At 43.4% G+C, this 16,799-nt stretch overlaps 1 protein-coding gene across 1 annotated transcript in view; it reads right to left on the bottom strand.

Moving 5' to 3' along the window:
* Positions 1 to 2,236: 2,236 nt before the first annotated feature.
* The window catches only part of SHISAL1 (shisa like 1), a 97,980-nt gene continuing 83,417 nt past the window's right edge, over positions 2,237 to 16,799 (bottom strand). Inside the window, exon 5 of the mRNA XM_029963977.1 lies at positions 2,237 to 4,327. Within this exon, the coding sequence (XP_029819837.1) occupies position 4,327 (1 nt within the window). The 3' untranslated portion in view covers positions 2,237 to 4,326. The remainder of the gene's footprint in view (positions 4,328 to 16,799) is intronic.

Raw genomic sequence — 16,799 nt, 5'->3', positions numbered from 1 at the left:
CTGGAAACATGGTGCAGACTAAAGGGACTGTGTATTTATTTATGCAGTGGCCTCAGCCATGTTTTTGTGGTGTGGTTTGGTTTTTTGGGGCCCTTTCCCCCCGTCTCCCATCCAAGCATCATTCTGTGTATTAAATACACTATGGAGTGCTGGTGTCTGGGGATCTCCCTGCACATGGAAAGGAAGCCATAGATTTTGGAGCTATTGAAATACAGGGAAGCTCAAATCTCTACAGCTATTCCAGACAGCCTTTGAAACACTAAAGCAAGTTTTATTACAGAGATTAGTTTACATTACACTCATTTATTAAAACCTAAGGACATCTTTATAAAAACTACTGTATATAAAGACAAGAGCAGTGCAATAGCAGTGTAAAACACATTTTTGGTTTACTTGGCAATCACTTTAGAAAGACAACATGATTCATAATATGAAGTCAGAGAATGCTGCAAAAAATAGGACAGGATTAGATCCAAAACTAGATTAGCAAATCACTGGACACTGGCACGTACTGATTTCAAACATCAAGTGTTATGTAAACAGTATTATTGTCAATGTATTGATAAAGAGAAATCACTGCAACCCTAAAATTTCTAGTTAGCTTAATTAGCCTAAAGTTTGTCTGCTGACTATTAAAATAGACTATTGTACTGTATATATTCTTAGTGATTTACTACTTTTGTAAAAGGAGGACTAGAAGAAATGCCTGTCTTGCAGAAGAGGATTGTTTGAGGCTGAGAAAAGGTGTTTCTTCCTGGCGAGTGGCTGAGGTTTTGTTTTTGCTGCTTTATACCTTTCATACACCATCACTGGTGGTGAAATGGAACTGACTCTAAAAAATCATTTTGACCTGTTGCTTCTTCAAGTGGACAGTCCTCATACAGAAATTACAGTAAAACTATAAAAAACAGTTATCTAAAAGAGCTGCTACAATATGCTGAAGTAGACATTGAGAGGCCGGATTGTTTTCACTCTGTTTTTGTAAAATTGATAACCAGGCACAAAAGATGGTTAATTACAACACCAAGTCCTGCACAAGCTTTATAACTTATCTTTTTATGTCCTACGTTATACACAGCAATTATTAAGAAGTTGGACACTGAGTTCTCAGTAAAACTGAAGAGAGAAAATGAGTTGGACAAGGAAGGAGGTTTCTGGAGCATGAGGGTCATTAACAGCCACTGAGACAGACAGCTGTCATTGTAACATAGGCTGTAAATGTTAATTTTAGATCCCTTATTTTTCCAACCAGATCAGGATGGACACGGAGGAAAATATATCTATTTTAGTGCAGATTCTTTCTTACAGAGAAAGGTTGTGTTTGAACCGGTCTCTGCAGGAAAAAAGTGAAAAGTTCATTGCAGTTTATCTGGTTCACCATGATTTTGATGAAGTAAAAGCAGGGGGTATCAGAGCCCAGCTACAGAGATGGCTGAGGTGTTGAGGGGACTGTTTGTGCAGCCAGTGCTCTTCTACAGTGTCCCAAACACTGAGGGAGAAGTGCAGGTAGGGAATCACATGAAGTGCACTATTTCCCTGGAGTTTAAGGCCCAGCTAGCATTAGTCTTACTCAGGATCTTGTATTCTGCTAAAATAGAGAGACTATCAGGTGATTCTAAGAACACATTTGGTGAACTGCACTTCACCAGCTACAACAGGGATTTATCCATAAATTAACTGGGAGGCAAAATGAGAATTTCAGCCAGAGAGTATCTACCTCCTATTAACTGGCTCTGTATAGAGCATAAAAGAAAACAAACAAACAGAAAAGCACATCCATTACAAGGTATACGTGTACTAGAAGGAAAGCATAAAACTGCTCAGTTATAACACACAATTCCCAGAGGGAAAAAAACCCTTACAAAATACAGTAAGTCACACAAACCAGTATCTAATACAAATTCCTCCATGAACATAAGCTTTTTACAAAGCTCTCTGTGTGGCAGTCTTCACCTCACAATGGTAGTAGGTGCTGGCAAAAAGGGAAAAAAGCCAAGAGTTACTGCAAAGTGCCCAGGTGAGACTGATTACTCTAGATATGCACTTTTTTGGGTGTAGATATGTGTTTTTTTGAGTGTCTGCAGGGATTACTGTCCTTGAAGACAATGAGGGAGTGTGGAGAAGGTGTGATGTTGGCAGAGCCATGGATAGCATTGCCTCCAGCTCCCTGGTTTCCTTTGCTTTCCTTGTGGGCTGGCACTAAGAGCACCACCTTCCAGCTCACAGGATCAGCTCTCCCACCCCCGGGAGCACAGACCCTTGCCCTGCAGAATCCCTCATCCTCAAGGAGAGAGCATTCTGGACTGTCTGCCAGGATCTGCAAGGTACTTACAGCATGTCTTTGCTGAGGGTCCTTTTTGCTCCCAGCCGAAGTGCTTTGGATGGTTCTGCAGTGCCCTGATGACATATTCTTTTTGGAAGGGTTTGCAGTGCCCTGATGACATATTCTTTTTGGAAGGGTTTGCAGTGCCCTGATGGACATATTCTTTTTGGAAGGGTTTGCAGTGCCCTGATGGACATATTCTTTTTGAAAAACTAGAAGAATCTCTGCGGTTTAGTGTGAATCAAGGTCTAAAAAAATACCGGCCCTGTTTTATTTGAAGTGCTGTGTCACTCACAGTGCCAAACAGCCCAGCTGCACTGGGGCAGCCCCTCTGGGGCTCTACAAGCTGAGTTGTTCACTCAGGAGCTTCTGTGATGAGTGAGAATGGGCCAGGCATCAAGCTCAGCTAGGACAGGATGGAGTCTGATGCCCCCAGGGTGGCACTCCCCCCTGTGGCATTTGAATTCTTTCTCTTAGCTGTGGCCTGTCCTTGCTCAGTGACACCAGGCAAGTTTAGGACTTGGTTTGTTAAGAAAAGGGGCTTGTGCATGCTGGTATCCTGCTCAGATTTTGAAGGCTGGGCACTCTGGTGATCTCCAGCCTTGTTGGGTCCTCCAACACAACTTATTCCTGCCTGGTTTTAGTCAGGTACCATCCTGCACTCCAGTAGCCATGAATTAGTTCAGATCACTCAGAATAGTGTCCCTTTTTAAGTTCAACAGGAGAATAAAATTCACTCAGCCAAAGAGGTCCAAAAGGAAAACTTGATTATTATGCATTGACCACGTGTCCCCTGTGTTGGCTGTACAGCAGAATGTATGGTCACTTCAAAGTTATTCAGATTTACAGGGCAAAATATTAGGCCTGAAGGATTAATTTGGCATTATCAGGGCTTTGTGTTATGACTTCCAGATGAACTCCTCTGTTTGGTTGCCACTGCCAGGTTCTCCACATATACAGCTTAAATAATTGAACTTCACAGGGTTTGCCCACGTAATTGATACTGGGGGATTTTAAAATAAGTCTGTCCTGTGGAAAGTTGTCACCCTATTGCAACCTGGTGACCAAGTACTTCTGTGGTAGCATCACTGTCCTTCTGGCTCACAAATGAATTCTTAGATTTGTGAGGTGTAAACTCTGAAGCCAGTCAGTGACTGAGAGAGTTGGACTATTGTCTTGTAAAGCAAAGAGAAAATGGTATTATTGCTTTTGAAATACACAGCTGGCCAATTTTTTTGTTTTGTTTTGTTTCTTTTTCATCTCCAAGGAGTGTGAGGGTGGAATTGGGTGCCTGTGTTGCTTCCTAATAAAGCTCCCCTCTTGAAGAGGGTGTGTGAACCTGAACTTGAGATGTGCTCAGCTGCTTGATGTCTTAGCAGAATCACTGCCAATGATCTTAAAATGTGCATTAAGGTTGAAGCAACTGCTACCCTGCAGTTGCACTCACTGAAAGGGCTTTGCTTACCTTGCAATGCATATGGTAGATATGGTTAACAGTGATGAGGATTGCCAGCATCTACCCCATTGTGACAAAATGCTCACCAGAGAACTTTGGAAAAACTCACATTCAGTATTCTGACACTTAGATTAGGCTCAAATGGCAATAGATGGATGGGGAGGCAAAAAAAAGTTATCTACCACAGGTTTGTCTTGTGATCTTTTTCCACCTTTGTGTGGATTTGCCAGAGCAACTTAATTTTCTTCCTATTCAGCATTTTCTCAAATATGGTGCTTTCTTTCCGAGATAATATTGTTGGTCTAGAACTAAAATATTGCTTACAGACTACTCTCTCCTGGAGACTCTTTCCATATCATTTCCTTACAGAAATTGTCTGAATGATGTTTGTCTTCAGGTGACTTGCTCCATCTTCCTCTTGTAGTCTTTCTCTCTCCTGCTTATCCCTAATTTTTCCCTCCTCTTGTAATTCAGTTGATTTTTCTTGAAAGCTGCTCCTTGAAGTCTGGTCCTACCTCTCCCATCTTGAGGCACATCAATATGATTTTCTGGAAGACATAAACCACAAATGTTTCATGAGCACACAACATCAAAGTATTTCCTTGTAAAGGAAAACTTGCAGAATTCTCAGTCGTGGATTTGATTTGGGGAGGCAAGAAAGAGGAAGGAAAAGCATGAAGGAGGTGTTAAGAAGCCTGTACCTTCCCTCATCAGTTCTGTTTGGTGCAGAGTGAATTTTGTGCTGTGGATAGTTGCATTCTCCTCTTTTTATTCTGTATAGTCAGGGAGGCTAAGCTTGTTTCTCCCTGTTTGTATCAAGCTGAGCAAAACATTGTTCTGAGGTCTGGGTGCATGTCTGAACTCTGGTCCCTGTTCCTTTCATATGATGAGAAAATGTGCTTCTATTCCACATATATGTGGATAAATAATACATTTATGTGCTTTCCTCACAGAAGTGTTCCAAGTTTTCATAAGTTCTTTTTGCTTGCAGTGCCTCCTGCACACAACAAATGCTTTAAATCTGCCCCAACTTCCCCTTGTGCAGAGTGTGTGTAACTGGCTCTGGGATCCAGCCATCCAGCTGAACTGGCTGAAAGCCCAACTAGGGGAAAGCTTTTGAGATCACTAATCATAGTAATAAATTAAAGAAATGCATCTGTTTGCTCCAGCAGGCAACTGGTAATGGTACAAATACAAGCTGTTGGGTATCCAATAGCAACAGCACTTAATTAACTTCTCCCACCAGAGTTCTTTGCATGATGGGTAATCCTAAATTTATGTGCTACATTATACATATTGCATTCCATTAATGTATAAAGTATAAAGGAACATGTGGCTCAGGCAGCAGAATATCTGTGGGAATCAGCACATTTAGTGTTTCACCCATCAGAGACCTGAATCTCAACTTCCACCTCAGCAAAACTCTTACTAAAATTGCAGCAATAGATGTGCTCAACAGTGCAAGGTCAGGTATGCAGTCACCTGGGCTGTAGCACAACTGTATTATCCTAATTCAGATTTAGAACTGTATTATCTTCATTCAGATTTAGGCACTTCTCACAGTACTCTCAGCCAGGGAGGACCCCCGGGCAGAAAAATGCAGTTTTCTCACAACTAAACTCTGAGGATTTAAGCCAAAACTCAGTCACATGAAACCTATTTCAAGGTTGGACAACTGATTGCTTTCTAACAATCAAACAGCCTAGACAGCCTTATTCATGTCAGAAATACACAAAAAATGTACGTTGTTTTGTTCTGTCACTGTCCTTTTTCGACATTGGTAGAAATGCACACTAACACAACATGCAGACCTGCTTCTTGTGAGTCTGCAAGCAGCCTAAAGTTTAAATTGAGTTGTTTTTACCTAGAAGAGAGTCTCAGGAGACTTAGTTATAACTGATTTAAAAAATACCTGGGGAGAGAGAATCTGAAGAGCGTGAGAGCGTGTCAGGGCTGGGAGGCACCTACATCCTTCAGAGCACCTTCAGTTGTTTCTGTGGATTGCCTTGTGTGCTTTAGCTCTGATGAAAGGCTCTACCAACCTAAAATCTGCATAATTTAATTCACTAGACTGTTTGACAGGATGCAGATTTATTTATTTATTTATTTATTTTAATATAAATGTTTAGAGATGAAGCAGGTAGAGCAGCCATTTGGGTGCTCCAGGGCAGTTTTAAATGTGTCAGACCCATCAGCCAGTTACTCTTGTCCTCTACTTTAGAGTCCCAAAATTGCTCCTGGGCAGATCCTTCTTCCAAGGTTAATGCAAAATCAGAAGTGTCACCAAGCTAAAGCAAGAGTTACTGGAGTTGCTGGATCCAAAGACCATAAAAAAAGTTTATGGATGTTTCTGTGCTGCACAGAAGCTAAAATACTGCTCCTGTGAGTAGCTTCCATTTCCTGCCAGTTCTTCTCCCGAGTGCAGAAAGCCGTGGGAGGATGTGAACAGCAGAGCCAGCAGCACAGACCCCACTCTGCTCTGGAAGCCTCTCACAGGTGGGAAGCATCCACCCCGTGTTTTGCAAGCTCCTGGCTGAGCCTGGTGCTGAACCAACAGCCTCTCCCCAAAACCAAACCCTGACAGGACAGAGGCTGAAAGGTGCCCTTCCCCCAGGGCGTGTGACTGATTGATGGTTGGACCAGGAAAGGTGAGAGGCACTGCTTCAGATGGCTGGGGTTCCACAGAAAACACCTGCATTTTCCTAAGGAAGACAAGTGCTGATTGCCACGTGCACTTAGAGTGTTACACTCCAGTCTCCCATCACACTGTGCTTGGCAGCAGAAGCCCTGTGTTTGTCACTCCTGGGCACTCCAGGATTTTAATGCCTTTGGAGCCGAAGCCTGTGCTTTGGAGATGGTTCACATTGCTCCTACTCACTAGCAAAGGTTATTGTACCTTTAGATTAGATATTGGGAAGAAATTCTTTACCATGAGGACAGTGAGGCCCTGGCACAGGTTGCCCAGAGAAGCTGTGGCTGCCCCATCCCTGGAAGTGTCCAAGGCCAGGCTGGATGGGGCTCTGAGCAACCTGAAATCGTGGAAGGTGTCCCTGCCCATGGGGGCAGGGGGGTTGGAACAAGATGATCTTTAAGGTCCCTTCCTTTAAGGTCCCTTCCAAGCAATTCTATGATTTCCACTGCCTGACAAGGAAGTAGCCAACTAAAATATTGCCTCCTCTTTCACAGCAATAGCTTTGTACGGTGGCTTAGTTCCACTGGAAAAAAATGACACCCATTAGTAGTGAAGGAATGATTCAGAGCCTCTGGAGCCAAGTTTTTTTCAGAGATTTCTGCCATTTTCTGACAAATGAGGTAAACAGTTGCCATGTTCACCGTCACAGGGCCTCTTGCTAAGTCGGTGTTCACATAAAAGCATCATCCATCACCACAGCCCCTTCAGAGCTCAGGTACACCCTGGGCCCATCACTTACAGGAATTGTGGCTCACAGTTCACAGCAAAGGGACCAGTCTCTGCAAATGTCCAGATCTTCCTCTGGCATAAAATTGCACTGGTCTGAGCAGACCTGTTCTCATCCGTGCCTGTCGAGGTTCTGCTGCAATGCCTTCAAATCTGGCTGTGCTGGCAGAGGGGGAAAAGCTTTCACTCTCTTTGTTCCTAGGAAAAGCTGGGATGCCAGGCTGACAAACAGCTTCCAGCAATAAGAAGCCCTCGATGGATACACTGATTGTTACAGGCAATAGGAATGTCCTCCTTCCCCCAAAAATGGAAGGACAAGGGAGGACAAAGCACAATGCACCAGACTCTGTAAAAGCCTCCCAAGACTGAAAGGAAGGATGTGAGAAATTAATTGCAGGACAAGCACTAAATGAAAAGCCATTCAGTTGTCTGAATATATTTTAAACCAGAAAGAAATAGAATATAATCTAATCCCTCTGCCTGTGGAGTCTGCCAAAGAGCAGGGAGATAATTTTCATAGCTTGGCATCTGTACACTCCTATGGCTGGGTTATACATAGCATTTAATGCTACATCCAAAATGCACGTTGAAAAGTTGCTTGGGTTACCAAGTCTTAATACTTAAAAGTTCTGAAAGGCCAGAATGAACAGTGCTGGGGCAATCTCAATTTGGCTGTCTTGTCTGTGTGAGAGAAGATGGAAAGTCTCAGATTTTTTAGGTGGAGCTCATCATCTTTTTTTTTTTTTTATTTTGGGAGAACATCAAAACAGTGGAATGATTCGGGGTTTTCCGATGTAGGGGAAACTTCAACAACAGTTTACCTCAGGTTGGCTCAGCACTGAGGAGATTGAATGTTTAGGGTTTTTGAATTGACAAGGAGCACTTCAGCATTGAGCAGTGGCAGTGGGTGTTGCCATTTTCACAGAATCACAGAATATTTTGAGAGTTGGAAGGGACCCACAAGGATCAGAGTCCAACTCTTAATTTTGCCATAAGGATTTGCCTCTGTTTTCATCCCCAGTTACCTCATTTTTGGTGAAGCACAAATTCTCCTCTGGTCTAGCTATGAAATGCACCTACATGAGGTCAGATGAGAGGATGACCCTAAACAGTGGCCAGTTTTGTCACAGCCACTGTGAAAAAGGACCACCCCCACTGGTAGCCATTGCTGATGTTTCTAAAATAATGGCTGGCTCAGGGAACACAGACATCTGGTGCTTAAGAGTTTAAACAAAACCCAGGCCCTGGAAATTTTCAACTTGAAAAACAGACTGAAATTTCAGCTCCAGTGTTATTTCTGCTGCAGCTGACAATCCTGCAAGGCTGGAGAGAAATGTCAAAATATGTTTGAAAGCGAATACCTCGGGGTGATGTTAAGGCTCAAACAGAATAAATGTGCAACACATGCCTGATTTCATCAGAGTTAAGCAACCCCTTACCTGCAGACCTCAGGAAAGGTGATGGAAATACCTGGGATGTGTTACAAGAAGCTTTTTCCCCTGGCAGGTGTGATCTTGGTCATTGGGGAGACACATAAATGGGATCAACTGAAAGAATCCCTTTGCTGAGCAGTCAGAAATGTTTGGGATGCTTCTCCCCATCAGCTGGTAGGAAACACCATGGGACTTCATAACAGGTCCATAAGGCCCAGGGGGGCACAGCACAGATGTAAATCTTGATCATATTCTGTGGGGACATTTGGGAGGGGTTCCTATTTGAGTGCATGTACCCACTGTATTAGGGTGGCAGCCCATTCCTTACCTAGTGCAGGTGTGGGTGGCAACTAGAAATGTTCTTGGTGCTCTGGATTAAGCACAGATGGAGAACTGTGAACTACAGCTCCTGTGAGCCATGGGGAGCAGCACCAGAGTGCTCAGGAGATAAAGCAGTTTCTGTCAGTTCAAGAGAAGATTTTCTTAGCAGGATTTTTCTGTCTGCTGCTCATTTGGGTAACACAAACTGCCCTTTTGCTATCATGGCTTGGGAATTGTCACCTTTATTTAACACCATCAGATAAAAGGCAACAATGAGCATAAGAACAGCTGGTGCCTTCTGGAAAGACAAGGTGTATTTACAAGTCTCCTGCAACGTGCCCTGAGCAGTGCTGGGATGTGCTGTGTACTTCAACATAAGCAAGGCTATCAGGACAAAGAGTGAATGGCCAGTTCCAAGTAAAGCTGAAAACGAGCTGGACTTCCTAATTCTCCAGACATTTACAGAACCCTCATGTCCCCACCAGGGTACTCAGATGTGTCACCTGGGGCTGAAGTTCATCTGGCTGATTGTTGCCAAATTTTCCTGGAGGTGAATACGTGGCAGCCACTAAACAGCTGATTCACCTGAAGCAAAATTAATTTGCATTGTTCACCAAAAAAACCCCAACCCTGGTTTGGTTTTGTATAGTTTGAAGTGTGCTCAGTTCCTTTCAAGCCCTCAAGGCATCGTGACATCACGATATGGATGTCACATAAGGAACTCTAGACTTATTACTCCACCTGAGACTGTGCTTGTTTTCATATAATTTTCTGACAACAGGAATGACCAAATAGCTTTAATTGCATTCCTATCATAGAGGAAGATGACTTGAGGTATTTAGAAACAGAGAGGCCAAGAGGAACTATTGCTAGAGGCAAGAGATTCCTGATAGCCTTGTGGTGGGGACAGCTTTTGCTGGGGTGGGTTAAAGATTATATTAGTCCCAGGGAAGCACCAGAAAGCCAAGTTTCCATAACTGATGCTGGGAAAGCCAGCTGCTGACTGCTCATGTTGTTGCTCTGCAGGTGGGAAGAAACCATTTGGATCATCTGAGTTTCCTCTGGACTGTGCTCCCAGCAGTGGATTTGCTCTTGGGGCATGTGTTACCACGAGTGCTGAAGGAGGAACAAGTCAGGCTCAAGGTGTGACTGGAACCCACACAAAAGTGGAGGGGGGATAAGCTCCTACAAACCAGTCACCTGCCAGACTGTTCTCCTCCCTTCCACCTGGGAAATACAGGTAGGAGGAAATAGGCTTGTGCTTCCTTTCATTGCTCTTGCAGAGCAGAACTGCCTGTCTGTGTTCGGGGGGGCTAATTGTCACCTCAGGGCATCACATGCTACAAAAGTGAGTGCTGTCAGCTGACTGAAACACTGGAGCATCGTGGAATGCATTCAAGAGTTTGAGAAAGGGCTGCTAGAAAAAAGCTGTAAGTGCCCAAACTATGAAGCAGCACAATTTTAAAGGCATTTCCATTTTAATAGTTTGTTGTGAGTGTTGCTAAACCTGCCTTTTAAATTGCTCACTCCATTTCTTAAGAATCTCACCTCTTCTACACCGGTTTGAGGTTGTGCAGCTCCCATAAGGGCTGGGGGGGGGGATAAGACAAACTGCAGGTCACATCACTGCTGAGAGCTGCTCACTGGCTCTAAAGGAGCTTTGGGAACTTCGGGAATATCTGGTGTTCCCATTGGGAAGGCTGGTTTGGGCACTTGTAGGGGACAGGGAGCTGCTGGTGGATGGCTGTGGTGGTTGTGCTGCAGAGGAAATATTGGGGGGTCAGGGCAGGGCTACTCTCCACACCAGAGGGAACTTGAAGGATTTCAACTCCACTGCTGCTTATTTTCCAGCTAAATCTAAATCTAGATCAAAATCTAAATCTCTTAATTAACAACAGCCATGCCCCTCACTGGTGTGCAGGCAGCCACGAGACTGGGTTGCTCACATCAGTGCAGGGTCTCTGTTCACCTCTTTAAATTACTTTTAAACTCGATGCCGTGATTTTTGTCACCAATGTTGAGTTCAGAGGTGGTTTTCAGAGGAACACTTTGTCTACAGCACACGTTTGGGCTTCCCTGGTTTGCACTTGTGTCTAGGGCAGTGCTCTGAGCTGGTGGGAAACAAACTGGAACCCGTCAGGAATTGCCTCCCAGCTCTGCCCTGCACTGAGCAGGAGGGCCCTGCACCAGCACTGCTTTGGCACATGGTCTGTGGCACAGGGCTCATCACCCATGATCTGGCTGCTTTTTTGGGAAGGGAAGCTTGGGATCTGCTCGGATCCTGTCTCCCAGAGGGATGCAGGAGGAGACCTGGCACTTGGAGTGAGCCTGGAGAGCTGCTGCAGGCCAGGACTGGCCTCCCCCACCAGCACTGAGGGTGTGAGAGCAGCAGCTGGCCCGACTTTTGTTATTAATGTGGTCCCTGGCTAACACAGCAAAGCTAAGAGAGAAATCTGGTTTCCTGCAGAGTTTCTGGGATATCTAGAATTGTACAAATTAAATACATCTTTTGTCCCATCAGCTGGGCTGGGTGGGAGGGGGATGAAACCACACAGGATACAATTTTTCTCTGTTTTTTACTAGAGGCCATATTTTACAATACTCACTTGCAAGGAGTAGTGATGTGAAAACAATAGGGTTGCTAACATAAATAAATATTACTTACTGTAAGTAATGGTTTCTGAAGTAATCCTGTGCTTCTGAAAGTGAAGTATTTTTCAATTAGTGGCAATGTTTTTGATTTGATAGATCCTGAAATGATTGATACTCCTGAACACTGTTCTGGAAGGTAAAAACATCCAGGAGAATTTTTGAGGTGTTTTTTGTTGATTTTTTTTTAATGGAAATATGAAGCATTCAAAGTTCTGATTTATGAGTTTTGAATAGAGGGAACAGATAAAGGTTTGAGGATATAAATTGAAAGGTGATCACTGAAAAGCTGTATCCTCTCTCACTGAAGCATTGCAGCCCGACTTTCAATGATCTGAAATGTTTTCTTCCTCCTCTTAAGGTTATTAAAAAAAAATAACAAACTCAAAAAACACCTTGGGCCTTCCAAAGCATCTTAAAAGAGTGAATGGCCAATTAGAACTTAAAGTGAGTTGGACTTACTCATTCTCCATCATATATAAATTCTTCATTACATATAAAACATTTATAGAACCCTCATGTCCCCACCAGGGTACTCAGATGTGTCACCCGGGGCTGAAATTCATCTGGCTGATTGTTGCCAAATTTTCCTGGAGGTGAATATGTGGCAGCCACTAAACAGCTGATTCACCTGAAGCAAAATTAATTTGCATTGTTCACCAAAAAACCCCAACCCTGGTTTGGTTTTGTATAGTTTGAAGTGTGCTCAGTTCCTTTCAAGACCTCAAGGCACTGTGATCATGATATGGATGTCACGTAAGGAACTCCAGACTTATTATTCCACCTGAGACTGTGCTTGTTTTCGTGTAATTTTCTGATAACTGAAGTGACCAAATGGCTTAAATTGCATTCCTATCATAGAGGAAGATGACTTGAGGTACTCAGAAACAGAGAGGCCAAGAGGAACTATTGCTAGAGGCAAGAGAGTATATTTTTGTCTGCTTCTTGAAGGTCTGGGGCAGGCATGTTGCTTTGGAAAGGAGATTATTGCTATGGGTACTGTAATTTAATGGCAGGGAGTGGAGTTTAATCTCACCTGACTTTCCTTAGGCACCAAAATGGTTAAATGTCTTAATTTCCAGACCCCAGGGTCCTTTATTGTCAAAAGATAGCACTAGGCACCTCTGCAGAGCACCTCTGGTCCTCCTGGGGCATCAGCCTGGGTGAATGATGCTGCAGGGACTCCCTTTTTGTCTTTACTGGCTCCAAAAAACCCCAGTAATTACCCAGATCAGGTGCAGGGGCCTAAAAGTCCCCTGCCTAACTCAGGGAGGGAGTAGTCCCACTGCCCCCAAAAACCAAGTTATAAAAACGTGCAGGATGGATTTTTGTTAACATGATCTTCAGCCTCACACTGCCACAAGCAAATCTACAAAATACAATCTCCCATGTAAATATATCTTCTAGGCAAATGTACAAACACACAATCTTCTCTGTAAATACACATATTTACAATCCAGTACCACCACGTGGAGTTTGAACTGGAATCTCCGTGTTCTGGTTAGAAACCTTCTTCCCTCGTATTTATTCGTGAGCAGATTTGATTTTTAACACATACAACAGACCTGCAACACACCAAAAGATTCTGATGGAAAACCCGAGGCCTGTGGGTATTTCCTCACACACAGCTCTGGAAAGGACCACAAACCCTGGAATATTTCTGTGTCAGTGGCAGGGACTGAATGATCTGAACGTCTCTGATTCCAGCTCATCCCAATCTCTCAAAAGCTGATCTTCCCAGCGTTCCAAACCTGTTCCCACACAGCAGCTCTGCCATATCCCAGATACTCAGGTATCCTGATATATTCCAGATACTCAGGTATCCTGACATATCCCAAACATTCCAGTATTCTGCACTTTGGCTGAACTCTCACCCAGCAGTGCCATCTCAGATCCAAGAGAGCACAATGGGAAGCATAAGAGGCTTTACAAGAACCTGCCCTTCTGTGCTAAAATCCAGGTACATAATAGGAGAGAAAGGCCTCCTTTCATGCTGACTGACAATCTGAATTTAACAGATGTGCTAGAAATCAAAGGCCAGGTTTTAAAAGCAAGCAGGAAAACTTACCATGTGATTTATGATGTAGCTTGTTGGGATGCTGCCATTCCCTGCTTACACCATCTCCTAATGCACCAAAAATATTGACAGGGATATTTAAAAAACCCAACCAAAGAAAAAACACAAACAGCAAAACCTTGGTATAACAGCAGTGCCTGATTCAGCAAGAAAAGCAGTTATAGAGTGTATTCTTTTATTAAGCCTAGTCAATTTTAATTTTTTTTATAATTCCTTTGCCCTGAAGTGATCAATTTATTTATAAGTGAAGGTCATATATTAAATGGGTGTTTCTGCAAGCTCTACTCAGTGTAAGGGATCCTTACTTATGGGGATGGTCAATTCTAAGTGTTGTAACAGGTCTTAGCAACTTCCAGCTGAGGTTAAATGCAGGATGGTGTGGTTTGTAGCTTGACACTAACTGAGCTGTATGGAAAAATTAGTGAGAGAAGGAAAAATGTGGCCATAGGAACTATATGTATATGTATTATGCTATTTGAATATTTATCTATTTATTTATCTGGCCCACAGTTTCTGTGTATGCACCTTTTATATGGAAATGCAGCTTAAGTTTCTTGGTAAAATTCAAGTTTAAACCCCTGAGCTGAACAAAAGCTCAGGCCAACCTACATCAGGTGAACATCCTGCTCCTTTTACCATCTCTTTTTGCCCTGGAGCTCTTTGCCCCCTTTGGCATCAGCAACATTCAATCTACTAAAATTGTTGCCTAGCATTTTATCCTAACAAAGGATAAAACCAAACAAACACTTCCATGGAAATTGAACTGCTGAGACTTGCTCTAAACATTAGGCTGGAGTGTTCAGGTCCCATTTGCAGAGCTTCAAGGTGCTGACTTCTTTCAAGGGCCACGAAGTCAAATAAAACTGAGAGCCACTGAGATTTTAGGGGATTGAGAAGCAGGACTCTATCTGAAAGAAGGTGGCAATGTTGATTTCCAAAGCAGATCAAACTGATATTTTTATACCTCTGAATAATGAAAATATGAATACCTTGAGCTGGATCCCAGCTGGATCCCTATGAAATACTCCAGGCTCTCCACTCCCCTGGCAGGAAGGTGGGTGCTGCAGGGGCAGAGGGGGCACAGCAGTGGCCCTGAAGAGGACAGTGCCTGATCCCTGTGCCCTCACCCAGCAGCAAGGAGGGCAGGGAGTGCCCACCTCCATCCCTGGGGGTGCTGGAACTTCTCAGTCCCCACCTCACCTCTGCATTTCATCCCACTGAGGAGGTTACACCCCCTTTCTTTCTCCCATTTCCATTTTTCTCTCCTGATTATTAACAATTTTTTACAAGAACTGCTGCTTCCTCCAGGAGACCTGAAACAAGATTCATGTGCTGCCTCCCTTACCCTTCCTTGCCAGAGGCTCAAATTGCTCCAACTGCACAACTCCCTCTATTTAGGAGGGAGGAAGCTGTTTCAGCACTTGAATTTTGATCTCCAAACCTGGGGTTTAGCCCAGAGTTGTATATTTACTCCAAGTTAACTTGGCTTTTTTATTTACCTGTGCACAACACAGGGAATTCTGTCATTTGGGGAAATAAAATGTGTATTAATGGCATAAGAGAAAAAAAAATAATTCTTGAAATTTTTCTTTTACCAAAGAGCTTTATTTTCTGCTTTCACTTTTCAGTATTGAGGGTTAGTCTTCTGAGTCAGAGATCAAGAGAAAATATGTAATAATTGCTGTGTTGAGAGCCAAATTTCATTGTAGGATGAAAATCACTGTGTTTCCTGCAACTGTTCTTTCTGTGTATGATTTTTGTTTCCCCCACAACTGAATTTGTGTGGCTTTTCCAGTATGAAATTTAAAGCCGTTTTTTTTAAAATAACTTCCTGAAGATACTTCGAGAAAGAGCTTTTTTAACATTAACAAAATTACCAACAGTTAAATAGGAGTGAAGCCTTTGCAATTTAATCTGGTTCTGTGGTGGATCCAGGTAAGTTGCCTTGCACATAATCATCCAGGCAATAAATAATGTTTAACTTTGTTCACTTGCAGCTGGGAGCAGGAGGGTAACACCCACAACACCAGCACTGGAAACAGCACAACGGACTGGAAGGGATGTTGGAAAGACGATTCTTCCCTCTTTTCCTCTCTGCCTTTCCCATGTAAAAGGCAACAGGAGAAGTTGAGGTGTGTCGTGATGTGGAAAGAGAAGAAGCCGAGGAGCCTGGGCAATTTCAGCAGAGTGCAAGAGGCAAGAAAACAAATGTTTTTTCGTGGTTATCTGAGCTGTATTGCCAGTTCTGCAGAGAAACATGTTTTGACACTCTGGTGGAACTGTGACTGGTTTATTATTTTTAAATTGTCTCACAGCTGCAGCCAGATAAGTGTCTGCTGGGGTGTAAAATGTCCTTTGGCTGCAACAGGATCTTTGTGCATGGCTCAGTGACCCCCGCTGAGCAGCATTTCTGGAGTCACAGAGGAAGAAAACCAGCACTTGGTTGATGTCACTGGACTGAGGTATGGCTTGGTTGGAGTGATAATTTATGAAGCAATGACATTTTTTTGTTGTGAACAATTATGGCTGCCAGCTGGTGGCTTATTCTCAGTTCGTTCTACGTCACTTTTCATTATTTGCTCATTTTTTTTTTGCATCTGTGTGCACGCTTCGTATTGCGGATCTGTTGTACGCTAATTTTTTCATGAGAGAAGCTTAAGCTGCTTGCAGTTGCCCAGTGGTGAGTGCAGTTATCAGGTATGCACCTTCACATTAGATGAGGGGCAGAAAGGCTGGAATAATTCAGAATGATGAATTCAACAACAGCTATTAAATATACACACTCTAACAGAGAGTCAATTTTCTTGTGTCCACTGTAATCTTACATGGAAGAAATTGGAAGCCACAAAAATAATCTTCACCTCTTCCGTGCTACCACCACCAGTGGCTTTCTGTGCCCACAGAATGGGAGAGCTGAGGCTTTGGCAGGTGGTGCCTGAGATGAGACTTTGCCCAGAGACTCCCATTCTTTGGTGTGATTGTGCAGTCCCATGGCATCAGCAGCTATTGTGCAGCAGCTGCATAATCAGGCATTTATTGGAAGAGGTGGGGAGGAGGAAGGCCACATGTTTGTCCCCTGTGTTCCCTAATGGCAGAGGATGATACAATTGGGAAAAAAGCAT

This window comes from Manacus vitellinus, unplaced genomic scaffold (assembly GCF_001715985.3).
Source record: "Manacus vitellinus isolate BGI_N305 unplaced genomic scaffold, ASM171598v3 scaffold_66_pilon, whole genome shotgun sequence".
NCBI classification, from domain to species: Eukaryota; Metazoa; Chordata; class Aves; order Passeriformes; family Pipridae; genus Manacus; species Manacus vitellinus.
Note: the sequence above shows the minus strand (reverse complement) of the source record. Positions and strands in the feature narration are given on the sequence as shown.